This window comes from Notamacropus eugenii, chromosome 3 (assembly GCF_028372415.1).
Source record: "Notamacropus eugenii isolate mMacEug1 chromosome 3, mMacEug1.pri_v2, whole genome shotgun sequence".
In the NCBI taxonomy this organism is placed as follows: Eukaryota; Metazoa; Chordata; class Mammalia; order Diprotodontia; family Macropodidae; genus Notamacropus; species Notamacropus eugenii.
In genome coordinates this window covers 284,054,833-284,077,963 of record NC_092874.1, presented here as the reverse complement: position 1 = coordinate 284,077,963, position 23,131 = coordinate 284,054,833, and the positions used below count along the sequence as shown (strand labels likewise).

The 23,131-nt window shown below is 39.1% G+C and overlaps 2 protein-coding genes across 5 annotated transcripts in view; both read left to right on the top strand.

Moving 5' to 3' along the window:
• LOC140534551 (sodium-coupled monocarboxylate transporter 1-like) overlaps positions 1-11,704 on the top strand; it is a 36,892-nt gene extending 25,188 nt beyond the window's left edge. For both annotated transcript variants that reach the window (XM_072655698.1, XM_072655696.1), the window contains exons 12-15: positions 3,059-3,270; positions 3,814-3,917; positions 7,969-8,048; positions 9,736-11,704. In XM_072655698.1, the coding sequence (XP_072511799.1) occupies positions 3,059-3,270; positions 3,814-3,917; positions 7,969-8,048; positions 9,736-9,849 (510 nt within the window). In that variant the 3' untranslated portion in view covers positions 9,850-11,704. The remainder of the gene's footprint in view (positions 1-3,058; positions 3,271-3,813; positions 3,918-7,968; positions 8,049-9,735) is intronic.
• An 8,737-nt stretch (positions 11,705-20,441) lies between these two features.
• Positions 20,442-23,131, top strand: part of LOC140534553 (sodium-coupled monocarboxylate transporter 1-like) — an 87,272-nt gene continuing 84,582 nt past the window's right edge. For all 3 annotated transcript variants that reach the window (XM_072655703.1, XM_072655701.1, XM_072655700.1), the window contains exon 1: positions 20,442-20,842. In XM_072655703.1, coding sequence (XP_072511804.1) covers positions 20,507-20,842 — 336 coding nt within the window. In that variant the 5' untranslated portion in view covers positions 20,442-20,506. The remainder of the gene's footprint in view (positions 20,843-23,131) is intronic.

Below are 23,131 nucleotides of genomic sequence, written 5' to 3'. Positions count from 1 at the left end.
GCTAGCAGAAATTATATTGTCACCTTAAACAGAAACAGTATCTGTATGCCATCTTTTTATGTCTTTTAAGTATTGGTAGGTGCTCATTCAGTGTAGTCATTTTTTTATTGTGTGTAAGTCTTCATGATCCCATTTGGGGTTTTCTTGACAAAGATACTGGAGTGGTTTGCTGTTTCCTTCTCCAGTTCATTTTACAAATGAGGAAACTGAGACAATCCAGGTTAAGTGACTTGCCCAGGGTCACGCAGTTAGTAAGTGTCAGTTATATTTGAATTCAGACCTTCCTGACACCAGGCTTGGTACTCTATCTGCTGTGCCGTCTAACTGCCCAGTTGCTCATAGGATGATAACGATAATGATGATGATGATAGCAATAGCTGGCATTTTTATGCTGATTTGAGATTTGCAGAACACTTTACAAATATTATTTTGTCCTCACTACTCCCTGGTAGGTAAGATGCTGTGAATTATCCCCATTTTATAGATGATGAAACAGAGGTTAAGTGACTTGTCCAGGGTCACTCAGCTAATAAGTATCTGAGGTTGGATTTGAAAGAAAGTTTTCCTAAGTTCCCACCATTTAACAATAGAGATGGTATCCCCCAAACAGTTGATGTTTCAGTTTCTAAATTTTGAGATGTGATGTTACCATTTGTAGGGAAGAACTGTGAAATCTGACCTTGAATTAAGTTAGCATTTCATTCAATGCATGACAACTGCTCTAGTTTTATCCGGGGAAAAGATAAAGTCCGAGGAGATATCAAGTCACAGAAAGGATTTTCATGCAGTTCATTGGGTCAAGGATTTAGAGCTGGTAGGAGACCTTAGGGAGCATCCAATCCAGTCCCTTCTTTTTACAATCAGGGAAACTGAGATGCTGAGAGGTGAAGGACCTCATGGCCCAGTTCACACAGGGATTTGGTAGCAAAGCCAGGTTGTGAGCACTGGTCCTCTACTTCCGAACCCAAGGCTCTTTCTCCTATGCTACATATACAGCTGTATCATGGTGGAGTGGTAAAGCCATAGAATTTGACTTCCTGGTCAGAATTCTACTTTCCTCCTAAGACATTCAAGGATGGGTAAATAAATGATAAAACTGAAGAGTACCCTGACTTACAGGCCATTTGAGAAGGTAGTGAGATGAAAACAAATGATAATTAAAAGATCCCTTCCATTTGGCCAATGGAAAAGATATTAATTTCAAAGAAGTAGAAGGAATCATGGACCTCCCTACCATCCACAATGCACAAATCTTTCCCTTCAAGGTCTGGGGCCTCACTCCAATTTTCAACCATGTCTGACAACCCTCACCTTTGATCAGATTTCACAAATTCTTCGATGTCCAGTATTTCAAGGGGGTAAGGGGACAGCCAGTGACAATGACAGCTCTGACCTCTGCAAGTCATCATGGAAATAATGGCATTATGGAATGGTAGAAAGATCACCTGACTGGAAGTTAAAGTCCCTCTCTCTCCCTAATGCCATGACACTAGTTAAGCTTACATTTGTAAAGTGCTTACATTTTTCAAGGGCAATCAGGTGGCAGAGTAGATAGAGAACTGTATCTGGAGTCAGGAAGACCTGAGTTCAAATCTAGCCTCAAATACTCACTGCCTGTGTGACCCTAAGCAAGCCACTTAACACTCTTTACCTCAGTTTCCTCATCTGTAAAATGAGCTGGAGAAGGAAATAGCAAACCACTCTAGTATCTCTACCAAGAAAACTCCACATGGGGTTATGAAGAGTCAGAAATGACTGAACAACAACAACCTTATTTTTCAAAGTGTTTTCATACATGTTATCTCATTTCTAACATTTAACTTACAGAGTAGGTAAGAAAAAACAGTAGTATTAACATGAATAATAATAATACTGAACATTTATATAATGTTTTAAGGTTCGCAATGTGGTTTATAAATTTTATCTTATCTTAGCCTCATAACAGCTCTGGGAGGTACATGTTATTGTTATCCCCATTTTACAGATGAGAGAATTGTAGCCTAAGTAAAGTAATTGATTGGTTCCATTTTTACTGATGTGAGGTTAAAGGATTTTTTTTCTCTCAAGTTCACAGAGGTAGGAAGTTTGAGCTTCACTTTACAGATATAGAACTGAGACTATTAGGTTAAATACCTTTCCCAAGGTCACCTACAGTAATAATTAGGGCAATAATTAACAATAATAATTAGAACACAATAATTATATAATTATTATAATGATTAATTAAAGGCTTTCTCCATAATCTCTGTGTGCCATTATAGCTCAAGAAGAATTTGACTCCTGGGCATCTGGCACAGTGCCTGGCACCTACTTGGTGCTTCATAGATGCCAAGAACTCTACTAAGCTTTGGAGATAAAAAGACAAAAATGAAATTCATCCCTATTGTTAGGGAGCTTATATCCGACTATATCGATACAATGACCTAGGTTTTGAGCCTGGATGACTGATCAGATATTGACAATGACGGAGATAAGGAACTTGAGAGAAGCAACTGGTTAGGGAGGAAAGATGAGTTTACTTTTGGATATAGTGAGTTTAACCTTCTGCTGAATTTCACAGTATCTCAGTCACAGAATTTCCAAGTGGGAAAGGAGAGACAGCAGAGACTATCTTGTTCAATCCATGCCAATTCAACAAAATCTCCTATCCAACCTTCCCAAGGAATGATGATCAGGTCTTTACTTGCAGACCTCTAGTGAGGGGCAACCCCCTAACCCCCACCCCCGAAGGCACATCATTCCATTTTGGAACAGCTATTTTGTGAGAAAGTTTGCCTTTTTATGATCAATATCCCACCCATTTCTTTTCCATTACAAAGATAATTATTCCTTGATGTGAAATGCACAAATTTAGAGACATCTCCACCACAGATATTTATATGGGCTATTAGTTTCTGACCTGTGGTAGAGACTTTCAAGCTTCTGTTGGTCTTATCAGTCACAGTTGGACACACTGTACCTTGACCCCAATGACAGTGATGTCATTTTGGTTCTCTGAAAGAATAAGGGACAACAACCAACCAATATCTTGACTCTCCGAAGCACTTCTGTTTTGCAGGGAGGATTTGTAGGGCTCATTGCTGGATTTGTCATTTCCCTTTGGATTGGAATTGGAGCTCAGGTTTATCCTCCTCTTCCAGAGAGGACTCTACCCTTGAGCCTAATTACTGACGGCTGTAACATGACTGACTTCCACCAGCAGGGGAACTGGACTACAACCACAGAAGCACCATTTTCTGCAAGTACTTTCCAAGTTCATAGTGCTGAAAGGTACTGAAATCAATTTTTCAATGTTACTTTAAAAAAAAACAAACACTACATGAGGTACAGGAACAGAAGACTTCTGGGAAGCTTACTGGATTTTGAGTTAGAGATCCTAGATTTTACTCTCCACTGCCATTCATTAGCTGTGTGATGTTGAATAAGTCACTTAAGGTCTCTAGGCTTTACCTGTAAAATGAGAGGATTGGACTCAATAAAGTTGAAGAGACTTGCCTAGATCCTATGGCATATGATGCTTTAGGCTGATGATGCTTAAACACTTCATTGGATCTGGTATCCTATTTATATTGGAATGTTTTAGAACAATGCAGATCCCAGGTTGTCCCTGACTCCTCGTTCTGTTACTTTTGTCTATGTTGACCAGTTAGTTCCACACTGGGATATTCACCTAAGAGACAGAGCCTTTCCTCTCAGTCTCTTAAGATTTCATGGATTCCAAGGGAGTACTTGGGCTATTCATTTCTTGTACCTCACTCTTGCCATGGGACTCAGAGACAAATAAATAACAAAGCTCCTTTTTTTCCCTTCTAGAACTCCCCTCATGGATAATTGGTATTCCTTATCATATATGCACTTCAGTACCGTTGGGACTTTGGTCACTGTGCTTGTGGGAATCATTGTTAGTCTTCTAACAGGTACTTGTTTCTAGTTACTATTTATTTGAGGTAATATTTACATGGCATGTATGAATTATTTTTGCTACAGTTTTGTTAGTGGAACACATTAATTATTTCCTCCAGAAAGATAACGTGTTTATTTAGTGCTTATTATCTGCGAAAGATACTGTGCCAAGCAACAGGTATATGAATACAAGCAAACAGAGAGTCCCTGCCCTAAAATATAAAAAGCTTATATTTTATTGGCATGAGCTGAATTAATTAATGAAACTAGGAGCTGTTTAAAAAGTAAAACAAGATAGATAAAGCCCTGGTTAATTTGGTTTTTTTTTTTAAAAAAAAACAGGAAAACAATTACCAGTATCAAAAATCAAAAAAAGAAAAAGAAATGAAAGTTATTCTGAAAAACCATTTTGCCAACTATATACCAAAAAAACCCCCCAAACCCCCAAAACAACAAAACACCAAACGTTGACAAGTTAAAAGAAATGAATGACTACTTAAAAAATGTAAAATACTCAGTTTAATAAAATGAGAAATAGAGAATTTAAGTAATCCACTATCAGGAATACAAATTGAATAAGCCATAAATGAACTCCCAAAGGGGGAAAACCCATGGGACCAGATGGATTTACAAGTAAATGCTATTCAACATTAAAAAAACAATTAATTTCAATATTGCACAGTTTGCAAAAATTGGAAAAGAGATCTATTAAATTCCTTCTAAAATGTAACTTTGGTCTTGATACCTAAACCAGGGAGTGGCAAAACAGAGGAAGACAACCAATATTGATTCCTAATAAATATTGATGCAAAATTTAAAAATAACATATTAGCAAAGGAACTACAATGACATATCATAGAGATCACACATTATGACCAGGTTGGGGTTATACCTGGAATGCTGGGCTGGTTCAATATTAGGAAAACTATAAAAATAATTGACAACATTCTAATGGGATGAGACAACATAGAAAGAGGAGGTGGAAAGCAGGGTAGAGAAGAGCGGGGTATCCAAGAGGGGGCCAGATTACTGTGGAGGAGAAGGAAAACAAGTTCAGAGAGTGGAATTAGGAGGATAGTGGAGCATTTCTGGGTCCCCTCTTGATTTAGGGGTCTGGGCAGTCAGTCATTAATTAGGAGAGTGAATCTCAGGGTAGATATATCCCTGGAATAACAAAGGGGCTGTTGAGGAACAGGAAAAGAAATCCAAAGCATGGAGCTGGGACATTTATAAATGTAAACCTGAGAAAAGGCAAGTCAAGAACAAGCATTTATTTAGCAGCCACCATGGATAAAGCATTGTGATTGTCACCAGGAAGACTTAGATAAAAATCAAAACAGTTCTGCATTCAAGAAGCTTATAGTCTACTTGGGCAAAACACATGTGCACATAGACATATATGCAAAGGAAACACAAGGTAACTTTGGTAGTGGTAATAATTGGGAGGCTCATTGTAAAGGCTTCTTTTCCATTCATTAACCATTTTTAAAAGCACCTACTATTTGGCAGGGGCTGGGGATACAAAGATATGAAGGAGGCAGTTCTGACTCAAATGAGCTTACCTTCTTTTGGTGCTGGAGGCTGAGCCATTTGAGCCAATCTTGGAAAGAGGTGAGGCAGAGGAGTCTTCTGGCATGGAGGACAATATGTGCCTCACCAAATCAACATCCTCTGATCACTTCAATTTTTTCTTTTTGGTTAAATGGCATGATTTGCCATGCCATGATCTAACTGGATGATAAAGAAAATCTTAAGTAAATGACCAATTTTTATATTAGATTTTTTCTTCACACAGAAAACTTTGATTTTTGAGGGTCAGGCATGGGTTCTTAGACTGGAATTTCTTCAATGTAGGGGTCTTCCTATTTGGAAATTTCCTCTACTAATGAACATCAGTGACTCAAAAAGCTTATAGTTTCAGAGAATTTCATGAGCATACTAGGAAGTACTGAATAACTTGTCCATGGACACACAGCTCATATCCTACAAAGGTAGGAGCCAGGACTCCTGGTTTACTATCTTCCTTGAAGCCCTTAGAACCTTTCCATCTGCCCCATAGCTGGACCTCCTAGTGGAGCATGATCTCTTTGAGATAAGAGACTGTCTTCTTATTTTATTTGTATTGTTAGCATTTGGGATGGTACTTCTCCCATAGTGTTTAGTAAATGCTTTTTTTTTTTTTTGGAGGCAATCAGGGTTAAGTGACTTGCCCAAGGTCACACACAGTAAGTGTTTGGGGCTGAATTTGAGCTCAGGTCCTCCTGACTTCAGGGCTAGTGCTCCAACCACTGGGCTGCCTCACTGCCCCATAAGTGCTTTTCCATTCAGTCATTTTTTACTCTAATCATTCCTCTATAATGCCACTCATTGTTACTTATCTGTTTCCTGCTAAACTACATATTTACAGGATGAAAACAGGGCATTCCAATGAGATTTGATGTTTGCTACTAGCTGTGGCAGAGTACAATGCTCCCTTTGATTCATTTCCAGAATATCACCAAATGTAAAGAAGGAAAATTAGCTTTCCTAGTACTTGACTTTGTGCTTCTGTTGGCTGGCTGCCTGTAATGCCTTCTTGTAAAAGTTTAAGTAATTTTCCTTCTTTTCCCATTTTCATAACAGCAAAAAGAACCATCCTATAATATTTAATCTAATTATAGTCTCCATAGCAATGTCTATGGAGTCTCCTTTTCATACTCTGATATAGGAAATAGATCTTAAAGGAGCAACCTTCACATTTATGGAAGTGAAAATTTTCTTCTTCTTGGCTTTAAAAATTCCATTTGAATGGTGGAATTCTGAAGCATTGCTTATCCATAATGCCAGTGGGATTAATTAGAATATAAACAAACCACCAGAAGCTAAGGTTTCACCTTTAATTATTTGGGCTTCCAGATTATCAATGTGTAATTTTAGAATGAAGAGGGAAACCTTAGCTCATATATTCATTGAGTGTAAGTAACTCCAGGACCTATCCTGAGAAGATAGCTGGGACTATTTTGGGTTGTCCAGTGACAAATGGGTCAGCTTTGTCTGCTGGGTTGCAGAGGGAAGAAAATGGGGAAAGAGATCTTGGCCTTCATATAAGTAAGAATTTTCTGAAAAGTAAAATCACTCAAAAATGGAACGCCTAATGAAGTTCCCTGAAATGGAAGGTATTCAAGCCTCTACCTCCTTCAAACCTCCTTCAAAAAAAGATTAGTTCTGTGAAGTTTGGATTCAGTCAAAGGGCCACGCTTGAGGACCTAGAAGGCCATATGTGGCCTTGAGGACACATAGTAATAGGTGAAATAAGACATGTACACACATAAATGTACAATTCAGAATATGGTAACCATAAAGGAGAGGTCCAACATATCAGAATTCTGAGATGAGAGAAATGATTTTGTGGGAATGTCATAGAGAGGACTCATGTTTTATGTCAAGGTTGGATTAGGTGACTTCTGAAGTTTTTTGCAACTGTATGATTCTATGATGCTATCTGATCTTGTCTATTTTACCAACTTAATTTTTTCTTATTCTGTCCCAGTCTTTCTGAGCCTTGGTGTCCCAGAGACCCCTATAAATAACCTGAAGTAAAATGTCATGTCAGATTTTGTTGATCTCTTAAGAAGACTTTAAAGCAGTTTAAAGTAACCAATAAAAACAAGAGTTATGGAAATGTCAACAAGAAAAGAGGAATCAATTACAAAGTTTTCCTGCTGGGCAAATTATGCTCAGTGATGGTATTTCTAACTTCTGTGTGGGAAAATAATCTGGAAACATGCACTGAAAGACAAATATTCACAAGGACTTTAGGAGAGTCCAACTATTCCATGAGTTTAGGGAAATAAAGTCATTAAGGAACCCTAGAACTTTAGACAACATCCATCGTTGAGAAGTGCCTGGGTTCTCTCTGGTATTTAGAAAAGCATCCTATGTGTTGTAGCATCCACACTAAAATCTACAAAACCACTAGATTTAATCAAGAGTTACAAATTTACTTTTGGATTAGAAATTCAAAACTGCTTTTTTTCACAGACTAATTATTTTTCTAAAAATGCAAACAACATCTATGTTTTTCAGGAGGAAGAAAACAGAATTTAGATGATAGATTCTTACTAACCAAAGAAGATTTTTTATCCAACTTTGACTTTTTCAAGAGGGTATGTTACCTTTCATTTTTGTTACATAGACACCTGCACTTTACAGTAATCATGTCATGGTTTTTTCTCCCCTGGAAATATGGGGAAAAGAGACAATTAATGATCCTCTGATATCTCCACCAAAGTTTCATTCCAGTGAAGTGAATGAAGGTTACCCTTGGAAGTTAAAGACAATGTCAATGTGAGCTCCAGCGGATTCTATTGATAATGGAAGACTTGGTGACTAGGGTCCAAGGACCAGTTTAGCCAAGTTTATTTTATCATTAGAAAGTTGGTCATCAGATAGTGATTTTTTTCAGCCATAGTAACTTATGAAATCATATATTAAGGATATGGAAACACATGGCATATTATAGTGAAGAGACTCACCCTTGGAGAGAGGAAGACATGGGCTCATGATGTACGCTGGGAGTGAGACCCTAGCAAAGTCTTTTAGCTTCTCAGTGGCCCAGAGACATCTCTAAAACTATTAAGCTGAAGATCTGAACTGACAGAGGGAATTTCTTCAATGAGAATCATCTACACCAATAAAATCACAAGTCTGGCCCTCTCTCCCCAACAAATTAAGGGATAGTTGAATTATATTTAGAGGGAATATCTCTTCATAAAATAAGTTGTGATGTTCAATGATACATGTCTGTTCTGCATCATCCCCTTATTAGAATAGGAAATGAATTTAAGGAACTTTTAAAAGAAGCAGGGCATCTAATGTTGAAATATGTTTAATATGATTGTACACATATAGCCTACATCAAATTGCTTGCTTTCTTGAGGAAGGGAGGAAAGGGAGGGAGAAAAAAGTTTGGAACTCAAAATCTTCTAAAAGGAAATGTTGAAAACTTGCTTTACATGTAATTGGAAAAAAAATTAAAAAATAATATTAAAAAAGTAAGGCATCATAATTTGAAATTGTGTTATGTACACAGCTTTCCATTCTCTCCCACCTGCCATTCTCCCCTTAGACTCTACCCTCTGTACCTTATCATGGTAGGGAGTGGATCCAGAATTCTCAAAGACTATAGCAATGGTGTATAAACTTTATTTAAGACTTTCAAGTAATTAATTAAAATGAATTAATTTAAGTTCTTAGTTTGAGAATTTAATTCTATTTTGCAAGAATATAAGCTTTTTTTATGAATTGTGTCAGAGTTGAATAGTTGCTTCATCAGTCTTTTTCTCCCCCCAACCCCCTCCCCAAGGAACGATTGATTTCACAATTTAAATTGTTGCTCTGGTATGGCTTTGAATATGACTTTGTTGTCAGATCTTTTTTCCTGTTATCCAAGGCCAACCTTGCTAAATTCACCAGAAGGGTAGAGGTGAGTTTTTGTGGGCACAGCAGTCCACAAAGACCACATCTCAAAGCACATATAGGCTGGAGACTGTTCCTTCTGGCTTAAATTTTCAATATAAGAATTTATACCTTGGAAAGCGGCAGATACTACCAGGACTTTATTTATTGTTGATTGTCTTAAGAAAGTGTTGCAGAAAATGTTAATAATACAGATTAAACTTAAAAGTCTACATTGGTACTTTTTTTATTTTTTTAGTGAGCAGGCTGTTAAACATTTGCTAGCACACCACAATCCATATAGAAGTTGCAATCTGCTTTAGTGGAGGGAAGACCTACACAGGTGAAAACAACAATCTTTGAAGCATTGATGTAATCATTTCACTTTTCTTTCAGGAGAAACTAATTTTAAACCCTCAACCTTACACAAATCAAGATGGTGGAACTGATAACCCTACCTTCAACTACGTTGAAATGTACTCCACAGAGCAGAGTAGAAATACCAGCTGACCATATTGATGCAGGATGAATTTGAATGCTATGTTGGGCTTTTTAAAAATACTTTTCTAAAATTATTGAATTGAATTTAGATTTTCCTTTAACATTCATCTCATGTTTGCATATGCTTTTGCTTGCCTATTTTTTTGGCCTTTTTTGCTATGATCTTTAATTGAGTCATGTTTTTGAGACTTTGATCAAACTTCCCTCTCTGCTTGCTTCCATTGTATTATTGGTCCTTCCAGACCAACCTCCCTTTGTCCTGATGCTGACCAACCTTCTCCCAGCCCCCCAATTCTCCCATGATAAACAAGAGGCTATGTCCCCAATAGTTTTGAATTTGCTAAACCTAGAACATACCTCTCATCCAAAATGGATAGCCTTCCAGAAATCAGATCTAACCTGACTGAAGTTCCTGAAAGTCTAACTTAGAGTCATTTAAATTTGGAAAATTTTCTAATGGTCTAAACCAATGACCTCAAATTCAAATAGAAAAGGAGACCACTAATTCATATGTAAGGATCCCTGCTGGGTGCATATTGACTTAGTTTTAAAAATGTAACATTATATATATTTTATTGATTTTTTATTTATTTTGTTAAATAATTCCTGGTAACATTTTAATCTGGTTCCTTGAGAGTGTTGCGTGCTCCATGTATCCATTGGCTGAATGTTGATCTTCTCTGCTCTAAACAATTAGAAAGTACTTTTTTTCTCTTGTTCTCTCTTATTGAAAAATTATCCGTTTAGTTTAAGAATTCAGTTATTTTGTAAGGACATGAACATTTTTCTGAATAGTGTCAGAGCTGAGCAGTTGCACATTTAGCCTTTCCCCCCACCAGAATAAGGATGTCATTGCAAGATTTTATTGCAAAATATTTTTTCTATAAAAACTGCAAGAGGTACAACTTAAGAAGGGAGTAAAGTTATCAAATTATTTAAAATTAGATAATTACATATTTGAGAGCCAGTTGGTTTAGTGGAGAGACAGCTGTCCTCAGAGTCAGAGAGAGTGGCATTCTTGTCCAGCTTCTCACACAAATTGACTGGGTTCAATTTCCTGATCTGTCAAATGAGGGAGTTGGACAACATTGCCTCTGCGGTCCTTTTTGGCTCTAGAACCATGGTCCTATCAATGTATTGGCTGTGGGACCCTGGGCAAATCATTTCATCTCTCAATGTCCTACTCAACTCTAAGACAGTTCATTGCAGAACAGGCATTGATCTTGTAGACCCCTCCCCAAACCATTTTGAACTCCCAAGACTGAGAAAGGCCTAAAACATGGATTGGCTAATCAGGAGAGACATTTTTGGCCCATTCTACCATACTACCTTACACTACCATAATGCTTTGCATGCTCTGGCATAACTGACATGCTTTGCTCTCTGAGTGAACGCAGAATGCCTCTTTCTGTGTCAGCAAGTACAAGACCAGATGAAATTGAACAGCAACATTCTTCTGTTTATGACTACCAAGGACACGATGCCTTGAACCAGACACTGTCTTGAATAATGAAACTATTCTTATGTTTTCTTATGTTATATTATGTCATGTTAATGGTAAAAGAAACACAGACATCCTGGATCTACAATTTCAATTGATACCTTGACATTCTTCTGTCTTATTGAATTTACAACCTATCCAATTAAGAAATTCCTTTCTCATATCATATGGAGACTATAATTTTGGCTGGCACCAGCATCCTGAACCAGGAAGGGGGAGGGGTGAGAGGGAATTGCTCTTAAAGTACGAAGTCAGCTCTGCCTATCCATTCTTGAGCTCACTATCTGCAGTGAGCTTCCATGTGTATCTCTATATGCAGGTTCTGCAAGTTTTGGGACAAATAAACACTCACGTGCAGACTAATTTTGTTTGTCTTTCTAAGAGTTTCTTTACTAGGAATTCTCTGTATCAGTGAAATCCCAAGACTGATTCCCCCATTGCCAGATGCTCCTCCCTCCTCCCAAATTCAACCAATCTATTTAGAAACTTTGAAAAAGGTTTAATTAAGGCAATTTCTGATTTGTTTTCTGCCCCCTCAATTTTAAAGTAACAGTGCATTGCATTGTTATGTTAAGATATATCTAGCTCAAGAATAAAAATATAGCAAGGGAGATGATTTTACATTAAGAATGCATAAACTTAGTCATTTAATAAGCATTTATTCAGGACCTATGTGCTAGGCACTATGCTCGCAAGGTAAGGAAAAAAACCAAAATAAGTCATCAAAGACTATATTCTTTTGGAATATGTACCATATGCCTATATGCATATGTAGGATTAAACATAATTTAATAATAGGCATATGCGTCCTGTGACTCAGTAATTCTTCTTTTTTTTGGAGGTAATCAGGGTTAAAACCTAGCTAGTGTCTCGGGTCACATTTAAACTCAGGTCCTCTTGCCTACAGAACTGATGATCCAGCCACTGCACCACCTAGCTTTCTCTGACTTGGTCATTCTTAAAACATTTCATAGTGTGGTATGATTTGAGAGTTAGAAGGCCTTCCTTGATTCTAATTATGGCTCTACCAGTTGATGTTGGCGTGATCCTTTAAAAATTCATTAAACTATATACTCTTAGTTCCAAACTTCCTCATTGGTAAAATGGACATAATAATAACATTATACTAATTATTTCACAAGGCTATTTTGAGGATTGTATTTTCTTCAAAATCCACAAAGTATATAGAAATATAAGCCATTATTACCATTATTAGTGAACTAAATTTCAGTGTCAATCTCTTAACAATTTTTGAAGTAAATTGGGTAGTAAAATGTTACATTTTTAAAAGAAGTCATTTGATTGAAATCATTCCAAGCTATTTATCTGTCCAATAAATATGGCCATAGTGCCATTTATTTCACAACTTTGCATGTTCAAATGTATACTTTTACCCATTTTTGACATAGAAATTAACCATATTTATCATCCCTCTTTTTATTTGAGCCGAGTGTAAAGTTTATGAAATATACACATATCATAGGAGTATTAAGGCTATAATTCTTGTCTACACAATTCTATCAAGGAAGATTCCATCATGGTGATGATGAGTAACTATGTAGTTCTTAATGGTTTGCATGGCATTTAATGTATATTTATGTATATTATGACATTCAGTCATGTGAGGTAGGTAGTGATACTCTTCTTTTGCAGATGGTAAAATTGGGTTTGAGAGGTTAGGTGAGCTGTCCAGGGTCACATAGCTCACTCTTTCCACTAGTTCAGAGAAGAGTCCACTCCTAAAAATGGAAGTGTGATAAACACAAACCTCAACAAAAGTAGAACTTGGGAATGCAACTCCTTTCTTTTTTAATTTTGGTGTTGTTGGTGGAAAAAACCAAACTGATAATTGTATCTTTAGTAGCCCTGTAATCACTTGGTTAGCGACCTAACTGTTATTGGTCTTCTAGGTGATGTTGAAAGCGTTGAAGATTTTCTGTAACTCAGTGTGATCCAAACATGTTTTCAAGTATTTAAATACCTATTCTGCTGTTTAAAGCACAAAAACCATCTAGAAGAAGAATGAACGGGCTATCAGAAAACCAGAATTCTAGGTTCTTCTGTTAATAAACTGTACACAAATGCATTATAGCATAATGGATTAGAGCCCACAAGAGTTGGGTTGAAATCCCTACTTCCCAACTTACTAGCTATGTAGGCATGACCAAATCCCTGAGCCTTAATGTCCTCATATCAGAAATGGGAAGAATGCTGGTAGCATCTCCTTTCCATTCATACATAATACCAAGTAAAGCACTACAGATAAAGGTTTGCTATTCCTATAATGTCTAATTTTGGTGTAGTTATTTCACTACTAATGAAAATAAACTTAACACGACTATCTCTCAAGATTAATGTGAGTACAAATCAAAGAACACATCACATGTTTTACCTCTTTGGTGATAGGATGTTATGTATGTCTGTATATGCAATAATCCCAAGAATATAGGGTGTCTCAAAAGTCATAGTGCAGTTTTAAGCTCTCATAGCATTGAGAAGCCCTGTACTTTAAATTATCAATATAATTGAGAAAGTAAATCCAACTGGGGCAGGTTGTACGCAGGTCCTTTCGTTGATCAGCTTCAGTCTATCCTGAATATACCTTGTTTGTACATAACTGTTTTCATGTTGCCACTCCCATTAGCTTCGGAGCTCTTTGGATGTAAATTGAGGGAGTTAGGATAATCTCCAATCCATTCTCTGGTTTAGTGGTTGGTTGTTGTCCTTTGTTCTCAGAAAGGACCAAAATGACATCGCTATGTTAGAGTCAAGTTACAGTGTTTCTGACTGTGGTTGATCAGATCAATATGAGCTTGGAATCCTCTACTATAGGTTGAGTACAAATAGTCCATGTGAACATTTGGGTGGATTCTCTTAATTTGTACATCTCCTGTTTCCTCTGAGCTGCTTCAATTCTGCTTTGCTCTTAGAGCACAGCACCTTCTCTGATGAGGGCATGCCATACTGGGTGGTCCTGTGCCAGTGTCCCCCATGTCACCAGATCAGTTCCAAAGATCTTCAGAGAGACCTTGAGAGTATCCTTGCATCACTTCTTCTGACCACATATGAGCCCTTGCCTTCTGTGAGCTCTCTGTACAATAGTCTTTTAGACAAGTGTACCTTCAGCATTCAAACAACATGGCCAGCCCATTGGAGTTGTGCTCTCTGCAGTAGAGTTTGAATGCTTGCTTGCCAGGTGATCTTCAGAATCTTCCTAAGACAAGTCAAATGAAAGTGATTCAGTTTCCTTGCATGGAGCTAGTATACAGTCCATTCTCTACTAAGCTGCCAAAGTGATCTTCCTGAATTTCAATAAATTTCAGTGGCTCTCTATCACCTTTCAGATTGAATATAAAATCTGTTTGACATTTGAAATCCTTCATAACTTGGCCCCTTTCTACCTTTCCAGTCTTCTATCTTACTTCTCCCTATACATGATTAAAAGGGCCATCCCTTGAACAACTACTTAAAGAAGGCTATTCGTTGAATGGGTGTATCTCACTCAAAGTGAGAATGCTATAAGACTTTAGTCTGAAAGGGCCAGGGTCTCACACTTCATCCTGGGCCATCTCCAGCCATCTTGATGGATATCAGGCCACTGGACCCAGAAGGCTCAGGAGATGAAAGTGAGGTTGGAGACCTTGCACAGCCCTCCCTCACTCAAACCAAAGTCAACTGCAAGTCATGTCAACATCTTGATATCATGGTCCTCTTTGAGAATGAAGGACACAACAACTTGCAATCCAGTGACATTAATGGGAATGAGAAATGCATTCTTGCTATTCCTTGAATAAGACATTCCATTCCTGACTTTGAGCATTTACATTGGCTTTTCCCCATCCCTACAATTATCTCTCTCCTCATTGCCCCTTCCTGGCTTCCCTGATTTCCTTCAAGTCCCAGTTAAATCCCATCCTCTGCAAAAAAAGTCTTTCTACTTCTCCTCAATGCCAGTACCTTCTCTCTATTAATTATCTTCAATTTATCCTGCATTTTTCTTGATTGTACATAGTTGTTTATGCATCGTCTCCACCATTAGACCATGAATGTACCAACAGCATCAATGGTCTTTGTCTTTCTTTGTATCCTTAGTGTTTTGTAGAGTGTCTGGCACAGCCTGTGTACAGTGCCTGCTTAATAAATGCTTGTTGACTAACTGATTCATGCTTTTCATGTACCAAAGCAAACATGTTAATTCCCAAATGGGGCCACATGTTGGACATGACTGAAATGACTCAACAACAAAAAATTTATCATTAATCTAATATCCAAGTATTTCTACTTGATAGAAAGAGTTATCCAAATTGGTATAGTTCCTCCCATTATACTCCAGTTTGTTGTTCTTCTCCAAGATGATTTGAAGTTACATTTTATAAGAATCTTGAAGAAGAAAAATCACAATATGTCAAAAATACAGTTTTGAGTTAATATTCCAAAATAATCAATTTGGTGTTCCTTCCGGGACTTTGCCCTCCCCGCTCCCTCAAGCATTGAAAAGCCCCCCTACTCTCAGATTCCCATATCAAAATCTTAACTTTGAATGCAAAAGAGGGCATCACTCTTAGGTAAGTCCTGAATCCAATCACTTCAGGTGTGGGGAGATTATGATCTTATCTAGACATAATCTGAGTGTGATTTGAGTTTGGTTATGGGTTTAATTCATTTCCCTAAGAAAGACTTTATGTCCTATACAGGTCAGGGATAAGACTGGAAAGAATCTTTAGACTGGAGAAATAGTTATTTCTTAACATTTTCAGTTGAAGGAGGTTAGGAATATCCTTCTAAACAGATATTACATCTATAAACTTGCTGTTATTAATGCTAATTTGAGAAGTAGCTGCAACCTGCTTTAAGTAGTGAAACTTGATGTGGGAGATGAAACCATTTTGATTTGATATCAGTTTTTACCCAGGTAGGAGAATTTATGCTGCTAAATCAAGAAATTACCAGACAGGAAAAGATATCAAGAATTGCCCACTAGGGACCACAAATCTGTTGGAGTATTTCATTCCCAATTGCAGATGGGGACACTGAGGCAAGATATACCAGGCACTACTCTAAAGTCAGTGACAATGGGAAACCTTTTGTAATTGCCATACCTCATTGTCCTTATTTGCAAGTTAGAATGTAGTACTCCAGTGAATTTATAATTCCATTAATGTTGTTAATTCCTTCAATGTTTCAGATCACAATCCATCCATTTGTGTCTGGTTCAAGTTCTTTCATAAATTCTTTATAGGTAGTCCACCCAAAATGTGTATATGTATGGGGAGGGAGAATTTTTTTTATTTTTGCATTCTCTTGACATGGTGAAGAAAGCAAAGAACACTAAAAGTCCATTAGAAGAGTAATCTCTAGACCTTTTTGATTACATGCCTTCATCAGTTAAAAAAAAAATTAAACATATGCTCTTGCATATTTATTCAAACATGATATGCATGTGCTACTGTACTCATATACATCATAAAAATACACAAAATATAAATTAAAATAGGGATAAGACTGGAACAAATTTTTTTTAAAATAATGTTTATAGTACTTTTTACTCAGTACACAACATAATCATTAATAATATTTTCTAGAGAGGACAATGTGAAAGAATATTCATTTTTACTTACTTCCCTGCCCCCCAATCATAGTTAACAGAGATTTGAAGGTCTGAATCTATGTGTTGGTTTATTTTGATACTTGGTTTTAATGGCTGCCATAACTAAAAAGATACCTCACAAAGATCAGTAATCTAGATGGGATTCATTGGCTGTGTTTACTGAAGCATGGGAATAATTTTTAAATTTCATCCATCCATTAGGCAAAGGTTTTCCTTGAAGTTCTATTTTCCATTATGTCTTATTGTCTTGCAAACAAATTGGAAGGCGTTGCATTTTTAACTGAAACTCTCCATTTGGGGGATTTTTAAACAGGTTGAAAAAATGTTTCTAAGTTTTAAAAATGAGGCAATATAAAAGTTTTTTCAGGTTAGATATTCTTACATGCTTTTATTTTTTGAGGGAGAAGAGGGAGAGAGAAAGAGCGGTAAAGGGGAGAGATGGAGAGGAACAGGGAGGGACAGAGATAGTGAGGAGTGGATGAGAGGGAGGAGAGAGAGATAAAGGGGGAGAGAGAGAGGAAAGGAGAGGAAGAGAGGAGATGGGAAACTGAAGGAGGAAAGAGAGAGAGAGAGAGAGAGAGAGAGAGAGAGAGAGAGAGAGAGAGAGAGAGAGAGAGAGAGAGAGAGAGAGAGAGGGAGAGAGAGGACATGGCTTTCTAACGTATGTAACTATATAAATCTGTCATTATATTAATGAACACTTTGGGAGTCATTACTCTGAAAAGAGAGTGTATCTCTCCCCCCGCCCCAGCACAGTTTCGAGAAATAAACTTTGAACTATCTACGTGCTAAGCACAGTGTGGGTCACTCAGCCTGGAGTCAGGAAGATCTGAGTTCATATCTGGTCTCAGATACTTACTAGCTCTGTAACCCTGAGCAAGAAACTTAACCTCCATCTACATCACTTTCCTCAACTAAAAATATGAATTAAAAATAGCACCTAACCACTGGGTTGTTGTGAGGATCAAAAGAGATAATTTTTGTAAAGTGCTTAGCACAATGCCTGGCACATAGTAGATGATTAATAAATGATTATTCCCCCCCCCCCCCACCTTTTCCCTTCCTATTTGTGCCAGCACTATACAAACCACATGTGAGCACCAGTGTCAATCTATATACATATGTATTAACAATTAAAAAAGCTTACTATATGTAAGGTGAATTTTAGTGTAAGTAAGGTGGATTTTAGTGTGTGTAAAGTGAATTTTTATTATTTCTCAGAGTTCAGTTTCCCAGGATCCATAGCCATAACAATCTTTGGGTTCCCAGGTACTAGATGTGAGTTCCCACAGTTACAGTTCAAAATATCTCCACCATGATTGCGCAGTTATATAATGATAAATAACATAAACATCCACTGCAGCTGCGCAGTGAGATACAGGGATGAGGTGATGTAAAATTGTGAGGCTCTTGCTGGCAATATGCCTTCTTGTCTGTTGGCCTATAAAACAGGTGGTTACTAGAAAGTGAATGGGAAACCCTTAGGGTTGAACGAACAAATGCTCAACTGGTCCGCAATGAGGTTTGAGGGCATTTAGGGGAAGCACAAGTTGTGCCTGTCTCGATTGATACCATCGAGGCAGAGGGATAGTTGCTCCCCCTCTTCCCACCGGCCCCTGTGAGAAGGGTGATTAGAAAATGCTTTAAGAGTCTGTGCTCCTGTTATCAGCAATCCTGTTCTGAGAGAACTAGACTAGAGTAAAATAAGATTATTAATCTCTTTTTAGTGTCTCTCCTGTCTGATCAAATCAAGAGTGAACTTGTGCTTGCAGCCCTCAAGTGCACTGTATTTATCTGTCTTACACTTACTTTCTTATAAAGAAGAACAAATACATGTTAGAATGCTTTCTCTTCCATCCCACTTAATAAACCAACACATTACAGTCCTAATAAATATCTCACAGGGTTCTTTTACAGAATAGCTAACATATATAACTTGATAGCACTAGAAACATCAAGGACTATAAAATTCTAGATGCTAAGAAAAACTAAGGTCTTAGAACCATCACATCATGAGAACAAAATTTTGTTGAGATAAGGGACTGTTTTATTCTTTGTAATTGTATCCTTGAAAGCAGGACTATTTGTTCCCTTTCTTTGTTTTCAAAGTTTAGCAGAATGCCAGCCATATATTAGGTAACTAATAAATGCTTGTTGACTTGAAAATGGAATTTCAGGTCTTTCTAATTTCATTTTTCAATGAACAAACATTTGTTTTTCTCTCCCTTTTACCTTCTCCAATTGGAAAAAAAAAACCCAAAAAGAAAAACAAAATCCTTGTAACAAATATGCAAATAAAATAAAGTCCTATATTGTCTGCATCCAAAAATGTCACTGATCTTCTGCCCTTGGAGTCCAGGACTTCTCTTTCATGTGGTTAGTGGCACAGAGTCTTCTGGACTCTCAGATGGTCCTTGAATTGATCTAGAAATTAGGTTTTTCTAATTACTGTCTCCTCTACACATCACCTAGAGGTCATAAGTAATAGAAGTCTCCATACAGGCTCTCCATCTCATGGCCTCCCCTCCAAACCAGTTAATAATCAGTTAATAAACAATTATTGTCTACTATGTGCCAAGTACTGTACTAAGCACTGGGAACAAAAAAAAAAAGTCAAAAGACAGTCCCTGGTCCCTGCCCTGAAGGAGCTCACATTCTAATGGATGGAATTGAGTCCAACGGATAAACTAGGGATTCTCGAATTTTTTTTTGGGTGGCATGGATCCCTCTGGCCGTCTGGTGCAGGCTCTGGATCCCCCTTTGAGTTATTTTAAATGGATAAAATAAAATGCATAGATCAATAACGACAACTGCATTTATTAACACTGAGTTATCTCATTTAGATCTTTCCACAAGCATTCTTAGAGGTAGGAATGCCTCCTTGGTTCTTACAATAACCCTGGGAAGGAGGGAAGGAAGAGAGAAAGGAAGAAAGGAAAAAAAGGAAGGAAAGAAGGGAGGATAAAATTAGGGAAAGAAGGAAAGGTAAAAAGCAGTAATTATCAGCTGTCTTCGCGCCAGGCACTGGGCTGAGCACAGGGGAAGGTCCTCCAGCACTGAAGAGCCTACTGGGGTGCTTTACAAACGGGCCTTCCTTTGATCCTCTCGTGTCCCCAGCTTCAGCCACCGGCACGTGCAGTTAAATTCAATGGTTTCCTGGGGGCGCAGAGCTAATACACGCCCCAGGTAGGATCTGAACTCCCGGCTGCTCACGGTCCCACGCTAACTAAGCTTCCAGAATGGCTAAGGCGATCAGTTACGTTTTACTAAGTTAACGGAGCGTCCGGCCGCACTGCCGGCGAGTGCTTAATGAACAAAGCTTGGAGACGACTCTCTAGAACTTCAAGTGCCCCGCCCACCTTCCCCGGCTTCGCTCCCAGCCCGGCGGCACGTGGAAGGGGGGGGCAGGGATGGGAGCTCTGACTGCGCACGCGTCGTCCGTGGAGCACGTGGGGGCCCAACGGCTTCAGGCGTGCGCAGGCGCAGCGGGGCATTCGCGAGGCGCCTCGTGAGGGCCGGTCACGTGCGTGCGTCCTGCTCAAGGCCTGGCGGCCGTCATGTCGGTCCCCTTCTCGGGGTGGGACTACGCGGTGCTCTTGGGCATGCTGCTTGTCTGGGCCGCCCTGGGTGTGTACTACACGTTCGCGGACGGCGGCCAGGGCAGCGGGGCCGGCCTCCTCACGGCCGGGCGCGGGCTGACAGCGCCGCCCGCGGCCTTGTCGCTCACGGCCAGCATCCTGTCGGCCGTCACCGTGCTGGGCGTGCCGGCCGAGGTGTACCGCTTCGGGGCCGCCTACCTGCTCTGCGGAGTCACTTACGCCCTGGTGGTCATCGTCACCTCTGAGATTTACATGCCTGTCTTCTACCGGCTCCGGCTGGCCAGCACCCACGAGGTGGGCGGGGTTGGGCGGTGGGCGGGGCCGGGCGGTGGGCGGGGCCTACTGTGTGCGGAGGCCTACTGTGCATGCGCGGCATGTGGGAGGTGGTGGTGTGAAGATGACAAGAAAATCCAGCCTGCCCTTCTCCTGGGAGCCTGGGCCAGGTTAGGATATTGTCCCCACCTACTGTGTGCCACTAAACTGAGTAGGTGGGGGATCTGGCATGGAAGTGCCCAAGAAAGGCCAAAATCAAAGGTCATATAGCATGGAAGCACCAACTGTGTGCCAGTAGAGTAAGCAGAATGTAAGGAAAGGTCAAAAATAAATCCTCTACCATCGTAGAACTTACTACACTCAGGCACTGAGCTAAGGGTGGGGAGATACAAAATACACCCCCTCCCTCAAGAAAAAAAGATCACAAAAAATAGAGACTTCTTTTAAGTCCCAGCTAAGATTTCACCTACTAGAAGCCTTTTTTGATTTTTCTTGATTCTAGGGTCCCTCTTTTTAAAATAATTTTTTAATTCCTACCCCAGTTACATGTAAAAACAATTTTTAACATTCATTTTTTTAATTAAAGTTTTGAGTTCCAAATTCTATTCCTCTCTCTGTCCCTTTTCCCACCTTTAGATAGTAAGCAGTCAGGTACAGGTTGTATACACATGCAGTCTCATAAAACATTTCCATATTAGTCATTTTGTGCAAGAAGACTTGAACAAATAAAGAAAGAAAGTAAAAAACAATAAGCTTCTGTCTACATTTAGACATCAGGGATGTAGGATGTAGGGTGTGTTCAGGGAGGACCAGTACCTTGGTGTGATGGCCACCGAGCCCTTTTCAGGGCTCTTTCCACCTTTGGTGTCTACCTTCTCTTGCTAACTCTCACCTGTGGCTCCAAGAAGCTGCAGCATGCACACACTGTGGTAAACTGTTTCAGCAGACGGGCCAAACCAGGTTGAGGGTAACCAAGGGGTCTCAAACCCATTGGTGAGTTATGGGGGGTGTCTACCCCAAGCATGTGAACACTTCCTCTGGTGGAATGGGTGGCTTGGGCTGGCTTCGTTGTTTGAATGCAAAATGTATGCTTGCCAAAAAGACTATTTTATGGAGAACTGGTACAGGGCATGAGATCACATGGTGGCCAGAAGAAGCCATATAAGGATGCTCTCAATATCTCTCTCGAGAACTTTGAATTTGACTGTGCGACATGGGAGACACTGACACAGGACTGCTTAGTATGACGTGCCCACATCAGAAAGGGTGCTGTGCTGTATGAGCAAAGCAGAATTGAGATGGCGCAAAGTAAACGCAGGACGTGCAAATTTGGGATATCCACCCTAAGTAATCATACAGACTATCTGTACCCAACCTGTGGTAGAGCATTCTGAGCTCGTATTGGCCTGATCAGCCACAGTGGGACACACTGAAATTTCAGTTTATCATGGTGATGTCATTTTAGTCCTCTTCCAAGACGAAGGACAACAACCAACCAACCAACTAGACAACATCCGTTTTTTTTCTCTGGAGGTGGATAACGTTTTTCACTGTAAGGCCTTTGGGATTGTCTTGCTGAGAATAGCTGAGTCGTTTGCAGTTCTTCATCATACTGCATTGCACTATGTACAACGTTCTGCTCTCTTCATTTTGTATTAGTTTTTGTATGTATTTCCAGGTTTTTCTGAAGCCATCCCCTGTGTCATTTCTTACAGCACGATAGTATTCCGTCACAATCACATACCACAACTTGTTCAGCCATTCCCTAATGGATGGGCATTGCCTCAATTTCCAGTTCTTAAGCTACCACAAAAGAGCTGCTATAAATATTTTTGTACAAATAGGTCTTTTCCCCTGTTTTATGATCCCTTTGGGATACAGACCTAGCAGTAGAATTGATGGGTCAAAGGGCATGATGCTATTGGGATCTTTTATCCTATGTACTTATTTGTACATAGTTGTTTGTGTGTTGTCCCCCCTTCCCCTCCCAGTAGTATGAGCTACTTGAAGGCAAAGACTGTCTTTCTTTGTATCCCCAGTGCTTAGCGCTGTTTCTGGAACATATTAGGCACTTAATAAAAGCTTATTTACTGACTATTTTTTGACTGATTTTCACTCCACTGCCCTTTGGGGAAGACCCAGCAAAGTGCAGTGTTCTTGTGATTTCATTGCCAGGTGCATCTGAGGCTATTCTGTGACTTTCAATCTTAGAGAGTTGCCTGGAGCACTGAAAGGTGAAATGATTTGCAGACAACTCCTGTAGTGACTGTAACCCCGGTCTTTCTGCTTCTCTACTCCTAGATTGTTGCC